This window comes from Ascaphus truei, chromosome 5 (genome assembly GCF_040206685.1).
Source record: "Ascaphus truei isolate aAscTru1 chromosome 5, aAscTru1.hap1, whole genome shotgun sequence".
NCBI classification, from domain to species: Eukaryota; Metazoa; Chordata; class Amphibia; order Anura; family Ascaphidae; genus Ascaphus; species Ascaphus truei.
Genome location: NC_134487.1, coordinates 136,796,558 through 136,817,737, shown reverse-complemented (window position 1 = coordinate 136,817,737; position 21,180 = coordinate 136,796,558). Strand labels below are relative to the sequence as shown.

Below are 21,180 nucleotides of genomic sequence, written 5' to 3'. Positions count from 1 at the left end.
TGTGCAGGCAAAGCGCCAAGCTCTAGAAACTGAAATGTTTGGGACCACCAACAGCATTAGTTTTCCAATAAAAATAAACAAAATCTTTTTTTTTTTTCTATGACAAAACTAAATTGCAGGCATTAGGAATCCACTCCGTCAGCAGCCCGGGAGCAGCCAATCTGATTTGTAATTATTTGAAGTCAAGGAAGACAGAATTACTTGCCCAAGGCCATATGGAGGTGGTACAAGGGCTCAAAATGGGATACCCCATCTCAAATAACACTCATTACAAAGAGGCCACTTGTTCCCTTCTTAGGCCCCAACTCTTTCAACAAAAAGTCCAGACAGATAGATCTCCTCTTTCCTGTGCCAACCTGGTGATGCCATTTCCTGCTCTCACATATGCACACACTTGGCTCACCTGTGTTCTCTTTGGGCTCAGCCAATTGCCTGCTTTCTTCTTCCCCGTTGGGATAGCTTAGTGAGGTGCCGTTGGTGCTGGATGTGCTAGGTGCACTAACAATATCATCCTCCTCCTCACTGTCCGAATCATGGACTGTGATTGGAGCACCTTTCACAACAGGCTGCAACCCACTGGGACCTGCAATGTGTTAAAAAAAAAAAAAAAAACAAGATTAACAAACCACGAGTTAAACTGGTACCCACTGGAGAAAATCTACACACCGCGCCTACAAAAAAAAAAAAAAGTGTCTTTAGAGGAAGGGAGATAAACAGCGAATGAAGAGAGTCTAGTGGTATGCAGATAAATACAGGCAGGTGTCTAGAGCAGGGGTGCGCAAACTGGGGGGGGGGGGGGGGGCGCGGCGGTTACAGAGGTCCCACACTATTCCCCAAAGCATTTAAATTAAATGCCAGGGAGTGCACGCGTGGCCTCTGTAACTCACTCAACTGGTTTCTGGCGACGTGGCGTCATTTCGTGACGTCAGAAGACGCCAGAGGACAGGTAAGAGGGGGGGGGGCGCAAGCTGGAAGGGTGCGCACCCCTAGTCTAGAGAAAGAAGTGTGAACGGGGCAGAAAAACAGATATATTACCTGCTCGTTCCTCATCCACATCCATTGGTAGAACAGCCAGACTGGGAGCTGCTGCCTCGTTTTGGTTTTCCTGATCAGCAGGCCCAACGTCATCCTGCGACACGTCTTCCATCTCATTTAGAGCTGAAAGTAGTAAGAAAAGCAGTGACATACAGTATGCAGAAAGCACAGAGGGACACATTTACCAAGCTGTGCTATGTCATAAGAAAGTTGAGCCTAAGTGTGTAAATAAAGGCCTAAGTGTGTCCCGCCCACAAAAGCATGGCATAGTGGTGGATTAACAAGGTTTAAAGTGGTCAGTGCCTTCCACTGTTTGCTAGCTCATACTTCAGATGCAAACACTGCATATTGATCGACAACACATGAAAATGGTGTCCAAAAAGGAGGGGAAAACAGTTTTTCCCTTTTTTAGCCCTTAATGATTTTAATACATTGTGGGCCATATGTACTAAGCAATCTTGTGACATAAGACACCCTTTGGTGCTGGAAGACACCTTATAGTCCATTGACTTGATTGGGCTGTAAGGCATGTCGAAGCATTAGAAGATGTCTTATGGCAGAAGACTGCTTAGTAAATATGGCTCTGCTTTTCATGCAGTTAGCTACCTCTAATATTCTGGTAGTGAGAGGGGGAAACATTGATACACTAATTACAGGTGGCACAGAGATATGCATTTGCTCCAAATTACTGAGGTACTGTAATAACCAGCCGAGTCTGGAAGCAAAAATATACATACAAACATCTGTACTTTGAACGATCATGTGGACTTCTTACCCTCAGCAGCAATCTGCTGTTCCTCTGCTGGGATCTCTGGCCTGAGCTCTGGCTCCTCATTCCCCTCTTCCTGCTGGGGTTGTGGGTTATGGTGCTGCTGATTGTTGTGCTGCAGGTTGTTATTGTGGTTCTGGTGATTGTTGTTATTTTCATTCTCATTATTGGAGTTCTGGTTGCTCACCAGGGCGGAGGACACTCCGATGCCTGTTCCAGCGCTGAGACCCACCCGGGCGCAGCCCTGCGAATGAGAAGACCTTACCGACTGGCAATGCACCTCAAATGAAACCAAACCTCTGCACTGCTCACCAGATTTTTTTTTACTTTATATACCTTATTATATTATATGGGCAGCATGAGAAGAAAAAATAATTAAGAGGGGAAGAATTTTCATTTAAAAAACAAACAAACAGAAAAACACAACAACATGCCCAATCAAGGTTTGCTCATTGCTTCAGATGGTTGGCGATAAGATAAAAACTATAATAAACTTACCATTACATAAAGAAGAATGTAAAGGCTCATCTTTTGTTACAGTCCTTTACCAATTAAACATTACATGTCTGCAAAGAGTATTATAACAACCTTTAAATGAATCAGACAAATGCCTGAGCTTGCAGCCTCTGCATCTGAAATCCCATACTGATGAAGTACAGGAATAGGTTCTCTACCATCTCCTTGAAGGTCACAGTCTTATCAGCTACTTTAGGATAGTTTCTTAACAAAGATGTTTGACTGCTCGAACACCAGGAGCAATTTCCTATCCAAACTGATTTGGTTCTAAAACACTTACCTTTGGGGGTTCACGAAACATCTGGTCCAATGAGATGAACTCCAAACTTGGGAGCAACTCGACAAACTGACTGAAGGACTCCAACTTTATGGCGTGACAGCGCACCAGAGTAAGGTCCACAAGGCGGCTCCAACGAGAGTGATCTTTGGGGAAGAGTGAAGGACTGACAATTATTTTTTTGAGACTTCCATGGCTAAGTAACAGAACAGAGGAAACATCACAGCATGTAATGCACTTTATCCCAGGGGTGCGCAAACTGGGAGGCGCGAGATTCTCTGCGGGTGGCGCGGTGGTTACGGAGGCCCAACACGCTTCCCGAAGGCATTCAAGTTAAATACCATGGGAGCAGCAAAGGCCTCTGTAACTTCACTTATCTTGGCTCAGACGGCTTCTGGTGACGTGTCGCCATGGCAACGCGGGTTCAAGTGACGCAGCGAGGTCACGTGACATTAAAACGCCAGAGCCAAGGTAAGGAGGGTGCGCGAGGATGGGAGAGAGCCGGTATTGGGGCCCAGGGGAAAAAGATTGTGAACCCCGCTTTAGCCTATATTTTGAGAGACTATTACAGCCCACACCTCTATGTCCCACCACTGCTTTTCTATGTTGCATAGAATCATGCAATTTACAAACTACTATGTATTATTTCTAAATAATAAATACTACTAAACATGCTACATTAAGCTTGCAAGTCATTAACTTGTGCACTTAACATTTGGTAGTTTTGGGCTCATCAAGCATTTGCTCTTGGTATAAAATGGTATAAAATGGCAAAGCGACAAAATAGAAACAAAAAAATAGGGACCACTTCTCGTCAAGTAGGCCTCTCCACTGCATTGTGGCATGAAAGACCAAAAAGCATCACACAGTCTACATAAAAATACTTGCTCAAAAAAAAAAAAAAAAAAAAAAAAATCACAGACAAACTGGTTCTGAAAACATCACCTTGGTGCTGAAAAGCTTTGCATATTGTTCTGCATGGCTGAGCCACAGTGTTAAAGAATGTCTTTCCTATAGTATAACATTGTCACAGTGTGGGCCTATGTGCTGGTTTTAGAATCTGGTTGAGAAACAAATTAAAAAAAAAAAAAAGTCTCAGAGTTTTACTTGTATGTTAATATTGTGAACCGAGAACAGAGCCTGCTACTAAAAATGGTTTTGTTAGTGTTAAAAATCATGAATTTCTTCATGTCTAACACCTGAGGCTATAATGGTAACCTTAAGGCTGCGCTTATAGTGTCGGCGACAGCGACGCGACATCACATCAAAACAAATGCATTGCTGCCGTCGCGTGCCCTTAAAGTAAGTGCAACGGCTTGGTCGCGAACGCTGGAAGTCATCTCAATTTGATTTTTTTCAGCGACCACAGCCTGACGTCGCCGGCACTATAAGAGTAGCCCAAGACTGCACTGTGCTCTGGGCAGAGTTCAATTTTAAGCTCCCGGACACTTAATATTTCAAGCACATATCTCCTGAATAAAGTAGCAGATTCAAAAAAATAAAAACAGTGTTCCAAATGGCAAGACGAGCTCTAAGTAATAATAAATAAATAAAAAAATCAGCGTTGAATGTCAAGAGCAACACATTTACATACAATGGGCGAAATCACAAAAGACAATTTTTAACCCTTTATGTGCCGGAGGGGACAAGGCACAAGAATTCTGCAGGCCTACTGCAATGCCACGGACGACGCGGATGGAAGAGGAGCCTCCTTTTCGGTTTCTCGTCAGGTCAGACCTTATTTAGAGCAAACGAGATCTCCTCTAGCAAACCAGCGAAAAGCTCATAATGTAGCTACTACATCATAGGGCCCCTGGAATGCCAGACCTCATGACGTGGTAGCTACAGCACGGGACACTCAAAGGGGTTAAGGAGCTTGCCAAATCCTGAAGGTCTAATACCTGTGATCCAGTTTTTCGGGTTATGAAGGTGAGGGCAGTTGTAGATCACCAGGTATTTGATGCATGAGAAAACCTCGTTTACAGCCTTCATCCCAATATCTGTGATGATCCCTGGGTTCTCCGCCACATCTGCCAGACCGTACTTCATCAGATTGGCATTGGTCATCTTACCTGAAGCAGGAGAAAAGGCATCATTAGTCAACGTGTGTCTTTAAATACAGAGATTTACAGGTGGGCTTAATTTCACAGCAGATTTAATACACTTCAGGGCCCATTTTTAAGCACTACAATAGCACTGTGGCTCTTCATTAGTAATGTGTGTATAAAATCACAGTGTCTTCTAATCAAGGCACAGTTTAGAGCTCGATTCTGTATACTCCAATATCTAGATGAATTCTGAACTAAGGTTTATAAATACAAGTTATCTACTGGCCTCGTACACAAGGTTATGTACTGTTAAAAATATATATATATTTTTACATTGCAGCAAAAACTCATCCACATATCCCAGGTGCAGGGTTTCAAACTGTGGGAACTCAAGCTCTGCCATCTTCAGTGCTGAGAACACGCCATCTTTGGTCAGGGAAGGTTGGATGCGAACTTCGTGTAACCTTTAAAAAAAAAAAAAAAGAAGCACAGGGTCTATTATGATGAGGTCTCAACTCTCCTGATATTATGCAGTACTGACAAGAAAAAAGCGGCCACGGTAGTGATTTATTATAGTTTCATGGCTGCAAAACTGATCAGAAATAAACAGAACTTTCTACGAGATTTAAAAAAAAAAAAAAATCTGGGGGAATGTTTGACATTTTAATTTTCAACTGGTATCAGTTGTTTGGAGGTTGGTGGCCCCTCCTCCCTGGGTGTAAGCTCACCCCACTTTTTAAGTAGCAGGTTTTTATCATGTTCCTGTATGGATAGACCCACTGAAGTCATTCTCCCTCCAGCAGAGGTAAATGAGAATTTTCACAGGTAGTTTTAGGACCTGCTTACTGGTCATGCCTTGGCGAGGTTTGCAGGCTTACAACACTTTGGCCAAAGGGTTTAACTTAATGACCCTTCCTCATGAGAATACTGACATTGAGGTATTTAACTATATATTTTGTCACATTGGATGTAGCATTAGGTATTTTTGTCTTTTGTTGTATAATAATCCTCCTTAAATATCCCATATGTAGCATATTATAAAGTTCTTCATCGCGTTAACAATTGGAGAAAAGAACAATCAAGAATTCCCACTGCCTGCTTCAATTGATGTTAAGGATCTATTGCAATACAAGAGTTTCAAATATAACAATCACCTTCTCGCAGCCGTAATTATGAGGTAGCCAAGATCGACTTCCAGAGCGTTCTTGCATGCCCCCAAGACAATCGTGTGCAAATTCCGAAAACCACCTGTCAACGGGTCAAAAGCATCAAAGAAAGAACTAAACAAGAGGGAATATAGATAGAGAGGAAAACAAAAAGTGCACAATCAATAGCGCATAAATGTATATTTAATTAAAACAAGGGGAATGAACAGGGGGGAGGGCACACTTACAAAAGTAATAAAAACAGCATGTGTGAATGTTATATCACCACCAACATGACTGCTCCAGAATCCAACTGCGCCTCAGATGACGGACCCACAACGTGAGCAGGGAAATCAGCGGTTCATTGTTTTAATTGTTTTAAACATTGTTTTAATTAAATACACATTTATGCGCTATGGAGTGTGTGCTTTTTGTTTTCTTCTCTTTTTAGGTCCATGTCACTGGATGTGGTTCATCTTAAAAAGCAGCCTGGACTCCTTCAATTTCTATTTACTATGACTGATTTGCACATTGGACATTTCCCTTGGATAAAAAGGGTTTTATTTATGTTTATTGTTTTATATGTTGTTTTGATGTCCAAATTAGCATTGTTTTGACTTATATTCAATTTGAAATATTAGTTATATTCACTCATTTACACTATTTAACACTTATTAGGTAGTATACGTTATAATTAACACATTTAGTATACACACACACACACACACACACACACACACACACACACACAAAATAGGTGAAAGGAGAATAGATTAAACGTGGGAAGGAACGTATAGGAGAAAAAAATTGAAATTGATTTACTGATAATTCTGTTTCTTCTAGTTCATCCATGACAGCCATTACATATTGGCCAACACCTACTCCTAGCTGCGGGTAGGACAAAAACTTTGACACCTCGTAATAAAAGGTGTGTGTCTCTACATCAGGGCAATTATCTTCTTCCAAGCTAGAAACAAGCACACAAACAATATAATAGGTGGCCAAAAGGATGCTGTCATGGAGGGACTAGAAGAGAACAAAACATTGGTAGTTACATTTCCACTTTTCTTCTGTGTCCCCACATGGCAGTCTACATATGGGATGTCAAACAGCTAATGTTCCAGGAGCAGGGGACTAGTGCTCTTCTGAACTGGGAACTATTGCAACCAAAGAGTCTTGAAGATCTAAATTATAGTGTTGGATAAAGGTATGAAGAGAAGGCAAAGTGGCTGCTTTCCACTACACCTCAGGAGTAGCCGGAGCTTTCTCTGCTCATTATCATGCTGTAGCTCTCAAAAGGAGTGGCCAATAATCTCAGAAAGAGTGATCCGATCAGCTTTAAGAGGTGCTTCTGAAATGCAGGTCTTGATCCATCTAGAGATGAATGCTGCTGATGCAGCTTCTCTTTTCTGCACACTCACAGTACAAACAGATTAGTTGTCTTACTGAATAAGTCAGTGCATTGAAAGTAAACTTTCAATTGAAGAATTAAGACAAAACAAGGGTACTACAAACTCCTGGTTTTGGTGGAAGGGTGACACAGTCTTGTATCTGAAAGGAGGCACTGTCGCCTTCATTCGAATCTTGCTTTGGTGAACTAATAAATATGGTGGTCCAGATATGAAAGCCGCAGAAATTAAACATCTGTGTATTCTTTGTTTATTCAAGTTATTGCTGCTACATTGTCCCCCGATGATTCATAGAATGAAACCTTTGGTGTTTGAAACTCTAAATTCCTTTCTAGATTGTGCCAGAACATTTATAGGTAGGTTCTGCTGTGTACATGAAAATGCATTTTGGGAACGTACCTCCTCCACATACCACTCTGATCTTTAATCAGATGTGACCCATCAGTGACTCCCTGGCTACTCTCCAGGTTCAGATCAGGATACAGAATGGGAGGAAACTGCGGGGGAGTTAGTAACTGGTCGCGTCTGATGATTAGAAATCAGAGTGACCAAGATTGGCTATGCCAACAGCACACATTAAGGAGGCCGTTTGGCTGGATAGCTTTGGGAGGCACTGGGAGACATTCATCAGCAAGAGGATAATAGTATCTGCCCATTGTCCGATGGCAGGCTGCCCATTTCAGGCCATGTAACACTAGAGACTCATCTTTCCAGATTTGCCTCTCTTAGCATAATCAGTGATTTAATCAGTGATCAGACTTAATCAGTGGCTGTTTGCTTTTGATGTGGAAAGTTGATTAAAGTCCTTTTAAGATTTCTATATACTAGAAGGTTTCAACATTTTTATTTGAATTCTTGACTTTACTTTTTATCTCCTGCTTCTGCAATGTTTGTCCATTTGTCTTAGGGCAAAAACACGTTTACTTTTTCGATGCTGAAATTCATACCAAACAAACAAAATCTGCAGTGTGCATCAACCTGTTCTTTTCTTCATTTATAACCCGGTCACAAATCTTTAACATTCTAATTCTATATTGTGTCTGGCTTCTACTGAGGAAGTCAATAGCAGCAAATGGTGTAGATACGGAAGAATAATGATTCCTCTCTAAACTGTAATGTGCCGCTTTTACAACCATCATTTATGTAAATACCCTGGTGACAGAGGCAATTCCAAAGAGTAACACTCTGAATTGTAAGTGACTCATTTGCATGCAGAAACAAAGTTATTTTTGATGAGATGATCTTATTGGTATGTGAAAATACTGTAGGTATCCTTGAGGTCTATAGCTGCAAGAAAGTCTCCTAATTGTATTGCTTTTATCACGGACATCAGTTATTCAATCTTGAAATGTTGCACTTTTAAAAGATTGTTGACTGGCTTTAGATCCAACATTGCCCTAAAGTTTCCACTACATTTTGGCACCAGAAACAGATGAATTACTTTGTATCTCTGATAAACTTGTACTGTTTTTTTGCTGCCTTGGCTAATAGATCATAGATGATTTGCTCCAAGGCCTCAACTTTGTAACACTGAGGGAATTCTTGATGCTCTGAACACGTTCTCTTGAGGATGTACTGAATATTCTAGAGTGCAACCCAGAGTAATCACCCAAGTCAACCACGCATCTAAAGTTGCCTGGGTCCATTGTTCTTGAAACTGTTCCAGCCTACCACTACTGAAACCCAGAACTGGATACTTTGACTCTTAGGAATTCTGCTTTCTGATCTGGCCTCTGCAACACGCCGAATTGTGGTTGCTTTGGCTGGCCATTTCAGGATCTAAAAGATGGTTTCCATAGTCTGTAGGCTCTGGTCTTCTGAAAGGTTTCATGAGGTGGTTTTGAAAATGTAGAGGATTTAGGTCTCATGGGGTAAACAGTTACCCTTCCCGCCTAAAATCGTTGAAAAAAAAATCTGATGCAACATGTACTACACCCCCCTCCCCCACCCCGAGATAAAAAACAAAAAAGGAGCCTGAACATGGTAATGAAACAAGCTTACTTCTGAAGGAAGCAGCGGCTGCACAAGATCTTATCTACAGAGCACTTCTGGCAGATATTGATTCAGCAGATCATCTTGCTAATAATCAAATGATGTCTGTGGAAGCATGACATGAAATCCAAGGTATCCTTCATATTAGAAAAATAATTTTTATACGCGGTCTAGGGTTTGCAGGTTATATTCCTTCTTGGAAAATTGTTGCCCAAATCCTTAAAAATACATCCGACGGCCACCGCTGTTAGGGTGGAACGAATTGATCCATTTTGTTTTCGTAATAAAAAGGGATGGCCATGCCTCCACCTACAGGATATATCTCAAGGATGAAACATTCTCTAACACCATTGTTGTTTTCTTGGCAATGCTTCAAATCAGCCTTATTGTAGTTCAATGAGTAGCAGTAGTTCGAGAGGTTAGACAAAGACTGATCGAGGAGAAAGGACAGAAAAAGGTTTCTCCAAGCACCTCCTGGGGTCCTGCTCTAATAGGCACATGAAAACACTTCCATGTTTTAGCATCGGCGGCGTTGCTGACTTCCCGACAGAGAGTGACAGAGTGGCCAGGCAAAAAAAACTGACAGCGTGCTGAAACAAGCTTTCTGCCAAGACGCATGGAAGGCTGCTACCGGAACACGCTGCTCCAGTGAGTTGCGCCGTAAAACGGGATGTGGTGCTGCGGTTCATTCACCCTGAGGTAAACACTTCAAAACTAGGGATGGGTGTACTTCCCTTGGCTAGTGCTACTAATAGTGCTGCTCCAAGAAACTATAGCGTGTCACCAAACACTGACCCAGATACAAAACTAGTATACAGTAACACCACTCTGGTTTGGTTATTCTGCATGTTCATACATCCATTCACATATCAACATAGCAGGAAGGCTCCTCGGGCATCAACATGTTGTCACAGGAGACTATCCATCTCTTAACATCTTCCATTTCGCTATGCCTATCCAAAGAATGGGTGCAATCCATTCCTGATTTTGCAAGTAATCGTATTCAAGAAAAAGAGAGAAAGCGATGGTGCACTAATATGCATAAAAATCTCAATACTTTATTTTCAAATCTAATATATCAAATCTTTCTTTTCAAATGATGTTGTGGGGTCACGTGACGTCATGTTACCATGTCGACGTGACATCACATGACCCCACACATCATTTGGCGCAGGGGAGAGCAGGCAGGGGTGCGCACATGGAAAAGTTTGCGCACCCCTGGGTTAAAGTATGTGTATGTGTGCGTGTGAAACAGACAGACAGACAGACAGACAGACACACACACACACATGTATAATTAAAAACAATAATGTAACAATATATAAACCGTACGAACATGGAAAACAGCAAATATTAAAGAATTAATTCTCAATACACAATCTATGATATTATATATTTCCATGATGTTTGTGAGATATTGATCAATTACAACATTGAACATCACAAAAAAGCAACTTAAAGCATTCATGTAATTAAAGCAGATCATTTCTGAATACAGCCACTCTCTGTAATAGGCGGCCTTCCCTATCACTGCCCACGCTATCAGCAGGGATCCTTTCTAAACCCATAAAGCTTAAGGCTTCTACATCTCCATTAGGAGCTCATAGCAAACACTTCTTTTAGATGGAGCTTTATGTAATGCATCAAAAATGAATACTGTATACAAACTCTGCTACAACCGAAATCAGAGAATCTGATGGAACATACACATTTGTCTTTGATAAATTCCCGAAAGGCAAAGGAAATTAAGCAATATAATCAAATTGGACTATCTTACCAAATGATCCATTGTTGTCAACTTACTGGAAGGAGTTACCACGGATAATATTTCAACAGTGTTCAAATATTAAGGATAAAGTTGTCAGGAGTGAATTAAATATCACATAAAAAAAAAAAAAAACTCCTGGTTATGTTGTAAACCGGTATTTATGTAATAGAATTATTAAAAACACCCTCTCTCATTTAGGGGTTATAAGATTAATAACTATCAACTACAGAACATATTTTGCAGCTTACTTATTAAAATGTCCCTGTAATTTCAATTGTGTGGAAAACTATTGGACCTCTGAGAAATCAAATAGATGATCTTTGTAGAACTATAAAAAAAACAAAAAAATAATGAGGCATCATTGTGACTAGTTACACTTTAATATTATTCATAATGGAGATGTAGAAGCCTTAATATTTATGGGTTTAGAAATGATCCCTGCTGATAGTAGGGGAGGCGATAGGGGAGGACGCCTATTACAGAGAGAGCTGGAGGATTCAGAAATGATCTGCTTTAGGACCATGTTACTTTAATGACCTAATGCTTTAAGTTGTTATTTTTGTGATGGTTACTGTTGTAATTGATCAATATCGCACCAACATTGTCATGGAAATACATATGATTATAGATTGTGTATTAGAAATGAAAACTTACTATAATATTTGCTCTTTTACAAACGTATACAGTTTACATATAAACTTTATAGCGGTGTGTATATAAACGCTTGAATTTTAATGGACACCCTCTGCCTTGAGAGAGCACTATGCTGCAGCACTTGCTGTGGCTACTGGGTTCACTTTCTCTGTGTTTCTGAAATGTACATACGATTTAATTCCAATTTTCAGCTGATTTTAAAGACCAATTGAGAATAAAGTATTGAGATTTGTATGCACAACTGCACAGTCACATTTGTCTTTTTTTTCTTGAATGTGACCACTGAACCAGATAAGCAGCATGAATGTGGCAGAGAGTAGACCCCAGCAGGGGAAGGCTAACCTCCCTTCTGCTTCCACCTGGCTAGGGAGAAGATGCAAAGCCTCAGGGGACATCAAAAACTTTCATGGTCCTGGAAGGGAGGTCCGTACACAAATGAATAAACCTTAACAAAACAAATGCTCCATATAAAAAAGTAGCTCTACCATACAGCTTAGGAAGAACAAAAAGAAAATAAAAGACTTGAAGAGACATCTCCATTTATAAACATGTGTCAAGAGTTCTTGTCATACCCCCAGCAGGCAGGAGTTACCCTCCAACATAATGGCTGTCATGGATGGATGCAGAAGAAAATAAAAACAATCAAAAAATGATAAACACCCAGGTTCAAAGAGCAATGATAAGCAACGTGCCTTTGAAAATGGTGATCTGGTTTAAAATCAGTGTCAGCTCTGCTTGTGAACTTTAACAAATCACCTTATTTTACTGTGCCTCAGATGCCAATAATTAGACTTGAAGCTTTTTAGTTCAGGTAGTCATTGCAGGTTAAGAACAGCACTGACTGGCCCCAGATTTCCACTATAGCTCCATACACCTTTGATGAGCGATTATTTTTCGATATGTTAGTGAGTGTATATACAGTACACACTATTTTCTTCTTTCATTTATTAAATAATAACTACTGTACACTATGAAGCCTCATGTGCTTTGTTTATCTGTGTTTTAGGGATTTATTGTACCTGCTAAATTCTATGTACGATTCTATACAAACTGTCAGCGCTATATAAAAAAAATTATGAAATTAAAAAAAGTATGCAAAACTGCGCACTATATTGGTCTGATGCATAGTGGAAAAAACATTAGCCAGATACACTTATGAACAGATTTAATTCATCTTGGCTTAACCCAGAGGTGCGCAAACCTGGGGGAGCGGGAGATTTCTGGGGGAGTGCGGATGGTTGCAGAGGCCCTGTGCTCTTCCCAAGGCATTTAAATTAAACGCCGGGGGATCGCGTGAGGCCCCTGCAACACTCCGCTTACCGGAATTCAGCTGGCTGTGTGACGCATCGCCATGCCAACGTGGCGTCAAATGACGCCGCGGGGCCATGTGACGTCACACACGTCAAATGACTCCACAGCGCCATTTGACGCGGATACAAGGTGGAGGGACGGACGCGAGAACCGTGGCAAGGAAGGCAGGGGGGCGCAGCAGCAAAAGTTTGCGCTTTAACCCACAGTCAGTAGTGCCTCCCTCTTACTCCTTTACCATTTAAGCTTTAACATACCAGAGCGCCAGCTGTCCTCCACCACATGCTGAATAAGTCCCCCCAGAAAAGGGACTCTGACAAGCTCTAAATGCTCAAGGTTGCGAGCAGAGGCAAGGCCAGTCACCAGCGGCACATACTTCAACGAGTTTGTGGGACCTGGACGAAAGCAGGGGAGAGAAAACCCATCAGAACAGACGACAAAAAAAATGATGCAATCTGCATCCATATTTGAGCTCACTTTCTTATGTTTTTGGGATTTGCAGAATGTCAGCTCAAACCGTGGCTGGCCAACTTAACCTTTGCTTTACAGATAAAGAGACCCAATTAGAATTGTAGTTATATTGATTAGTTATATGTATTTGCACAGCACTTTAACATCAATGTTCTTACCTTTATTAATAACTAGCTGATATACCCGGCGTTGCCCGGGATTGCAGGGGCGGGGTGCGTGAAGGGCGAGGTGGGAAGGGGGGGTGCGTGAAGGGAGGGGGGAAAAGGGGGTGAAGGACGGGGAGGGGGTGGGGGGCGAAGGGCGTGGGGGGAGAAGGGCAGGGGGAGGGGGACGAAGGGCAGGGGGAGGGGGACGAAGGGCAGGGGGAGGGGGACGAAGGGCAGGGGGAGGGGGACGAAGGGCAGGGGGACGAAGGGCAGGGGGACGAAGGGCAGGGGGAGGGGGACGAAGGGCAAGGGGAGGGCAGGTGGTGGGGGGCGAAGGGCAGGGGGCGAAGGGCAGGGGGTGGGGGGTGAAGGGCAGGGGTAGGTGGTGAAGGGTATGGGTGGGGGGTGAAGGGCAGGGGTAGGTGGTGAAGGGTAGTGGGTGGGGGGTGAAGGGCAGGGGTAGGGCGTGGGGAGTGAAGGGCAGGGGGTGGGGGGGTGAAGGGCAGGGGTAGGGGGGGTGAAGGGCAGGGGTAGGGGGGGTGAAGGGCAGGGGTAGGGGGGGGTGAAGGGCAGGGGTAGGGGGGGTGAAGGGCAGGGGTAGGGGGGGTGAAGGGCAGGGGTAGGGGTGAAAGTGAGGCACAAATTGTTGGCAGGAGTAAAATGTCCCTCTACACACACACACACACACACACACACACACACACACACACACACACACACACACACACACACACACACACACGACGGGAGTGAGAGGTGGTTGAGAGTGGGACTGGCGCAGATCCGAGGAGGCTGCTTGGCCCCCCAGCGGCCGGGGAGGTAGCACTGGGGAGGTAAGGGAGCGCCGGGGAGGTAAGTGAGCGTTGACGGCTGGGTTAAGAGGGCCGTGCCGCGCTTCCCCTCCGTCCGGGAGCCGGTTGAGAGCGAGGGGGGAGGAGCCTGAAGTTGGCGTACAACGGTTTGAGAAATATAATAGGATAGATAGGATAGATAGGATAGATAGGATAGATAGGATAGATAGGATAGATAGGATAGATAGGATAGATAGATAGGATAGATTTAGACTCCTGCATCAACAAACAATGCTAGAGGGAAGCCACACCATTTCACGGTCACTAAATTGTAGGCTAACTGAGGCAGTGTTAATGAACCTTGTTATCTATAGGTGTTAGCCTATATCGTTCTGAAGTAATAAACTTATTGCCCTGGTACCTGCAGGCAATGCTGGGGTTAAGCCCTCACAAGGCTTGACATGCTTAGTCCTTATGTTTCTATATGTTGCACTGCCCAGGCACATGTCTGGCCTTGTGCTTCTCTAGAATTTACTAGAGGGTCACATGCCTAGTGGTGTGACCAAGTGGCAACAGTTTTTCTGTCCAGATACTGGGGCAGAGTGTTGATCACGGCCTTAGTATAAAAGGAGGGGGACCCACCCTTGTTATACTCAGACCTTCAGGGATCACCAGACCTTCAGACCCCAGACTCTGAATTACCATCAGGGAGGTCTCCAGGCTGTCCTAGACTGTGGGACAGGTAAAGCAGCCAAACACCTTTTATTGTTTTGCAGCAGGGACAATATCCTAATGTTTAGGGCCCCAAAGAGGTGCTATTGACATCTGCATTGCTGTAGGAAGCAGTTCATTCGCAGGGTTAAGTAGGGAGCTGGGGTGGATCTACACTAGGTCCCACCACCAAGATTTAAGTAGGGATCAAATATGAACTTACTCTCCATGCAAGAGATTGTGGATATGTTTTGTGATGCTGAAAAACAGTCCTGATATTATTAGACTATGCTGCTGTTCTGAATAAAGGCAAGTTACAAAGTTCCTGGTGCCATCTTCTGTTTATTAACTCCTTTACACAAGCTGGCACAAATTCATCATCGCCCCGAGATGTATAATGTAACCGCTGAGCTACTACACCCCTTTGAACAGGTCTAAATCCTGTTTAAAGTCACAGAGACTGTGTTCACCTCAATTTTTACATGTGCAACCTATCCATGTCGGGGGGGGGGGGGATAGGGGTGTTACATATATACTAATCACATGATTTATAAAGTGACGCTGCCCCGTGTGATGTAAAAAACTGAAACTAAACAGTTTAAGTTTTAACTCTGCAGTCACGGAGAGCCCGAAACTAGACTCAAGAGCACCCTGCCTTTGTGCCCACAGAAAAAGGCGTGGTCCTCATAACGAGCCTCATTCTAACCTGCACAGTTCCTCATCACGAAGGTGCGCAGGCTGATGCACAGGAAGTCCTTGAAGGGCTGAGGTTTGGTCAGGCGCACCCACTTCAAATAAAGATGACGCAGCATTGGGATGCAGGGAATTTCTGGAACATTCACACCTTCACACATGTTGAAAGGAGACAAAGGGAGGAAACAAAAAGGGAGTCACAGTTTGTGCTAGAAAAAGTTAACATTTTTTCTTTATTCTTCCAGCCAACAATTGCTTACCCACTAAGTGCAAGGTTTGGATTTTGGCTCCAATAGGAATTTTCAGTTTATTTTCTGGGGGGATGGGGAAGGCCCCATTACGATTGCGAAACTTTCCCAAGATATGAACCTGTGGCATGTATGTCCAGATGGCTTCCACAAGTTCCAAATGGGAGGTCTCCACACCCTGCGTGAAACAGTATAATTTCACAAATCGGTATTGTGGCTATTAGATTGCCAGCTACTGACAGGAAAAAGAAAACAAAATGATGGTTCCCCAATCAAGATATTAAAGCAGCAAGCTCGCTAGACTTGGTTTTTCTTTTTGAAATAGGTTTGAAGCAGGGTTTCCTCGGGCCGTGTCACGTTAATTTCAGCTCCAGAGACCCCCCTGCTTCCCGAGATACTTACCTCCATAGGTTGTGCCGGTAGTAGCTCCAGCTGGGCTGTGTGTCTCTAAACATAATGGTGGCTTAAATGTCACGCGGACCAATAGACAGCTGTGGCGTCATTTCTTGCGGCTTCCTATTGGCCCACGTAACCAGGAGCTTTAAACCTGCAGAACTGCTACCGGCGCCCCCAACAGGAGGTAAGTATCCGGAAGCAGGGGGTCCCCAGAATTGAAAATAACATGGATCAGCTTAGGAAACGCCCTGCTTCCAACCTAGTATAAAAAAAACAAACAAAAAAAAACAAACACGTTTGCTCCTTTAAGACCATGGAATAGATTTTTTTTTTTAAATCACAAGGAAAACAAAGGTGGTCTCAAATTTTTTTCCGCCGTTTATGAAAATCCAACACAAATAGGATTTCAATTTCTTCACAAATGCTGTCAACAAAACTTCTGTTCTTTATCAGTGATAGTTCCTTCCTAATGCATATCACAAAATGCACCAGCAGATGGCCATTCATCTCACTCTTCACGCACCAGACACCCTTCTGGAAATAGAATTTGCACTTGGATAAACACTAAGGGGAAATTGCAGGCATTTTGAGAATATAAATTAGGAAAACAACTGCAACCTTAAAGTTATCATTATCAAAGTTTTGCTCACATATAAAGCATCAGGATCAAACCCCACATACAGGAATAAACCAGTAAGTACACGTACGTTGCAAAGCAGGGGCCGAATTTCTTTCTTTTTTTTTTAAATTGAGGACTGCATATTATATTTCAATTTGAGATATATATATGGATGGCATTCAAAATACTGAAGGATGAGGACGACAAACAAAAAAAAAATGTGTGAATAGGTAATACCTGGATTTTTATTTTATTTTGCCTACTAAAATCTGTGAAAAGAACTTTAACAGAAGACATCACAATGGGAACCGAATGCAACACCATGTCTGATTAAAAGGCACTCACCAGGAGGTTTGGGCAGGACTGCAACGCTTCTAAAACACCAGGAATACTGAAGGCTTCATGGCCCCGAACTCTGCGCCTCTCTAAATACCTTGGATGAAGTCCATACAGCTGCTCGATGTCCGGCATCTTCTTCAGCAACTTTAGGCAACTAGAATCTGTGAAACCTAGGGTAAGAAGTCGGAGTGCAAGAAGCTGTGATCAACTACATGCATAAACTGTCAGAGGGGCATGTTTTCCAACACAAAGCATGGTGAGAGTCTAGGATAAGGGCAGTGTGTGAGCACGGTGTGTTCTAGTGCAAGGGATAAACCAATGACACTTTAAAAAGGGACTATAAACTTGTTAACACAAGTAAGCAGCAATTCCCCGTTTTTAACTTACTTGAACCAGAGAGTTCCAGCGATATTTGCAGCTTATTGTGCTGGTTTTTGAGAGAAAAAAAAAAAAACAACCACACTACAGATATGGCCATGGTGTCACCCACAGAAATCTTATATTGCCCCCCAGAGCGAGCCCTGGACCAAAATTAGTTTTAATTCTACAAGCTTGCCTGGTGGACAGTTGGCTGATCACTCGGAAATAAAGGGGTTCCTACACGTCAGGGGACCATGTATGAGTTACTCAGTTCAGGTGGACAAAAAATAAAAAATAAAGACAGAAAACGCAGGACGGGACTACGGCTTGAAGTAATTTGGAAGCCAAAAATGTTCAATGCATGCTGTAAGAAACAAGTAGGACAAGACTCTAGATTTTAAGATTCAACATCTGATTTATCACCCGAAGGTCCATTTTGATTGTGCATATATACAGTATTTACATTTTCTGAGTACCACTTAGCGATTTATGTTATATAATCAACAAGCATAAACATTTAGATAGAAGTAATCTTCTACACCGTAGTTACACCTGATCGGTTATTACCCGGAATATGATGGCTTTCCAAATGTGTACATTTCACATCTTATGTATGATTCTTAACTAACATTCCCTTTCAAACAGATCAGTGTGAACTTTATTAGCAGAACATGATCTGGTCATATCCTTCTAGCGACCTCTACCTACATTGCAACCCAGTATATAGAATCTCCAGTACCATTTTTCTACTTATCTCGTCACACAATCTTAGTTCCATCTGATCTTTTCAGTTGAATGACACTCACCTGTGGGCATGTACTCCCACCAACGTCCTGCACAGAGATCAACCACCTTCACAACACGCAGGTACAGTATCACGGCTTCCTTCAACTTACGGGAGAGGCATTCCATGCACATGATGTCCTGCAGGGGGAGGTACCTGCATTATAAACACAAATGAGACCTGTTAGTTTATCTTCAGATACTGGTTAAAGGTTCCTAAACCAAAGTACATTGGAAATCACTTGCACATGCAATATACATAAAGTTTCTTGTAATTTGCGATTACTGTATGTCAGTTTTACACAGGAGATTTTTTTTAAATTTAGCCTGACTGTTCAAATAGAAACGTCCCATACCATATTAATGATGGTAGTGGTTCATTAGGAGCCAAGAAAGTCTGCTGCCACATATATGCGGTGTGCGCGCGCATGTATAGTGTATATCACACACATTCCAGTATAAACATATTCATAACTTCTACAAACCCCCCACCCCCCCAAAAAATAAATATACTATAGCATAGAATCAAAAATATCAAGGTGTCTCCAAACAAAAGAAGCTAGCAAGTGATACTGGAAGTACATCACCCCTTAATTACATTGATGGAATCGCAAACATGTAAATGAAACGACATTGGTATGACTGAAAATACTCCTGCTATTAATATAGTTCAGAGCAGAGTCAGACTGGAGTAGATATGTTCAGATAAAAACTTTAAAAAATGAAGTGTCAAATATACCACTGATCGAAATGAATTTACAAATGCTGCATTCAGTAATAAAAAAAGTGTGAATACATAGAATACATTATCAGTGTGTCACTAAAATAATAAAATAACATGCAACCTCCACATAACAGAATACAAATATTGAATACTAAAATGTAAAATACACACATTCTTCTAAGTAATATATTTGATAAGATATAAACCTGTGTATTTAGTCTACTTTCTAATACTACCACATTAACACTTGTTTTCACTTAACACTTAAATGTTTTATTAGAGAGTATGATAACGAATCCTCTACTTGTTAATTTATGTGATATAACATGCTGATCTGATTGTTTGCGGCTAAAATTCTAAAAATTGAATTTTTAGTTCTTAAGGTTAGCCAAGTACTGTATGTGGATGAAAATTGGGTTTAATTTATCTCTATATAAAGAGAAACTATGAATAGAGAACAAGGGATTAGGCAACTGGATGTAATGTATTTTATTGAATACTCAAAAAGTATTCTAAATGTATACCCCTATGGTGCAGATAACCGCATGACAAGGATGGGTAAATAAGTAAAAACGCTTCCTTGTTCTTTCATCGTGAACCAAATAATGTTAACACTTTTCACCTTCATTGTTTAGAAACTGAAAATAACAGTGACAAATTCTTACTTAAAAATATGACATAGTACTTCATGGGACAGCTGGTTCATGTAATCTTTAGGGTCATTGGCTTTACAGTTCTCTACACTTTCCATAAATGTTCTGCACGGCTTTACTGATTTCCGTCGAGGCCCCATGGTCAAGGTGTGAAATCCTTTGCTCAGCTCTTTCAACTATAGAACAGGAGTATGAAAAAAAAATAAAAAAATACAGTGAAATGAAACAAAACGCTACATAGTAACACTAGCGATACAAGAGCATTAGCACACAATGAGAGCTATTAACTACAGTCCTTTCACTGCAAAACTGCGGCAAACCAGTGCAGATTTATTGCATCAGATTACATAAAAAAAACAAGTTTATTTCAAGAGGAATCTCTTCATTTGATAAATATATCCCAAACTTCCCATTGTACAACATATTCTCTTAACTCTGCTACACTGATGTACTGGATAAAACTGAAACAATTCAGATCAATTCAGATCAGATGGTCCTATAAGGGGGGGGGGACTACATTTAAGGAAAAACAAAATAAAATGGGAAACATGAAATTATTACTGGTTTATCAATAAATTAATTCCACCCTTTTATACAGGTATCTGAAAACACAATTCACTCAAAGCTCACTAAATAAATGAGACAAGAACATGCACTTTCCTTTTGGCACATTTCTGTTTTACCTGCTGCGGTTTCTGACAACTTAGTGACAAACCAGTCTCTTTTTAACCCTTTCACTAGATTGCAGTTGTCTCTTTCACACAGATCTGTTGATGCATACAAATTACAAATGATGTACTATAAAAGGATTTCAGCCTCTGCTACTTTTTGGAAGAAATTGCACGACTTTCTAGGACAATGCACAGACAATACGAACTATCACTCGTGGACATGACTTTTCACACAGCGATTACCATGTTATGTTCCCAGCAGCTGACACTTGTGAGGCGGGTTGAAAGGCCTTATTAGTGAGGCAGCACTTCTATTAATAACGTCAAGTTATGGTGAAGGCATCCCATTATAATGATCTGTTATTACAAGGCGAAGGTGCAGGTGTTTTGTTATCACATGAGCAGAGTCAGTGCTGGTCTCTCTGCCCCCGGACCTCAGCTCTCACCCCAGGCTTTGATCCCCAGAGTCCAGTCTCCGCTTACGCTATTCCCTTTCTCCACAAATACATCTTGTTTCCCCCTCACTCCTGTAATGGACTATTCGTATCCTACACTGACCCCTCACCTGCCACCTCCACCCGGTGTTATTGTTGCTGTGGAGAAGGGTTTCAGGGACACACTGAGCAGACACTTCCGCCTTTGCATTGCGGTCGC

General features: G+C 41.9%; 1 protein-coding gene across 2 annotated transcripts in view; it reads right to left on the bottom strand.

Annotated features, from left to right (window-relative positions):
• FBXO38 (F-box protein 38) overlaps positions 1-21,180 on the bottom strand; it is a 37,028-nt gene extending 15,848 nt beyond the window's left edge. Inside the window, exons 1-14 of one of the 2 annotated variants that reach the window (XM_075600933.1) lie at positions 21,092-21,180; positions 19,868-20,031; positions 18,502-18,635; positions 17,342-17,505; positions 15,994-16,159; positions 15,747-15,884; positions 13,179-13,316; positions 5,800-5,893; positions 4,979-5,109; positions 4,499-4,669; positions 2,601-2,743; positions 1,811-2,048; positions 1,036-1,158; positions 404-583 (exon numbers count right to left, since the gene is read on the bottom strand). In XM_075600933.1, the coding sequence (XP_075457048.1) occupies positions 404-583; positions 1,036-1,158; positions 1,811-2,048; positions 2,601-2,743; positions 4,499-4,669; positions 4,979-5,109; positions 5,800-5,893; positions 13,179-13,316; positions 15,747-15,884; positions 15,994-16,159; positions 17,342-17,505; positions 18,502-18,635; positions 19,868-19,995 (1,948 nt within the window). In that variant the 5' untranslated portion in view covers positions 19,996-20,031; positions 21,092-21,180. Of the gene's footprint in view, positions 1-403; positions 584-1,035; positions 1,159-1,810; positions 2,049-2,600; positions 2,744-4,498; positions 4,670-4,978; positions 5,110-5,799; positions 5,894-13,178; positions 13,317-15,746; positions 15,885-15,993; positions 16,160-17,341; positions 17,506-18,501; positions 18,636-19,867; positions 20,032-20,769 lie in introns of both variants that reach the window. The other variant, XM_075600932.1, reaches the window with a different exon arrangement.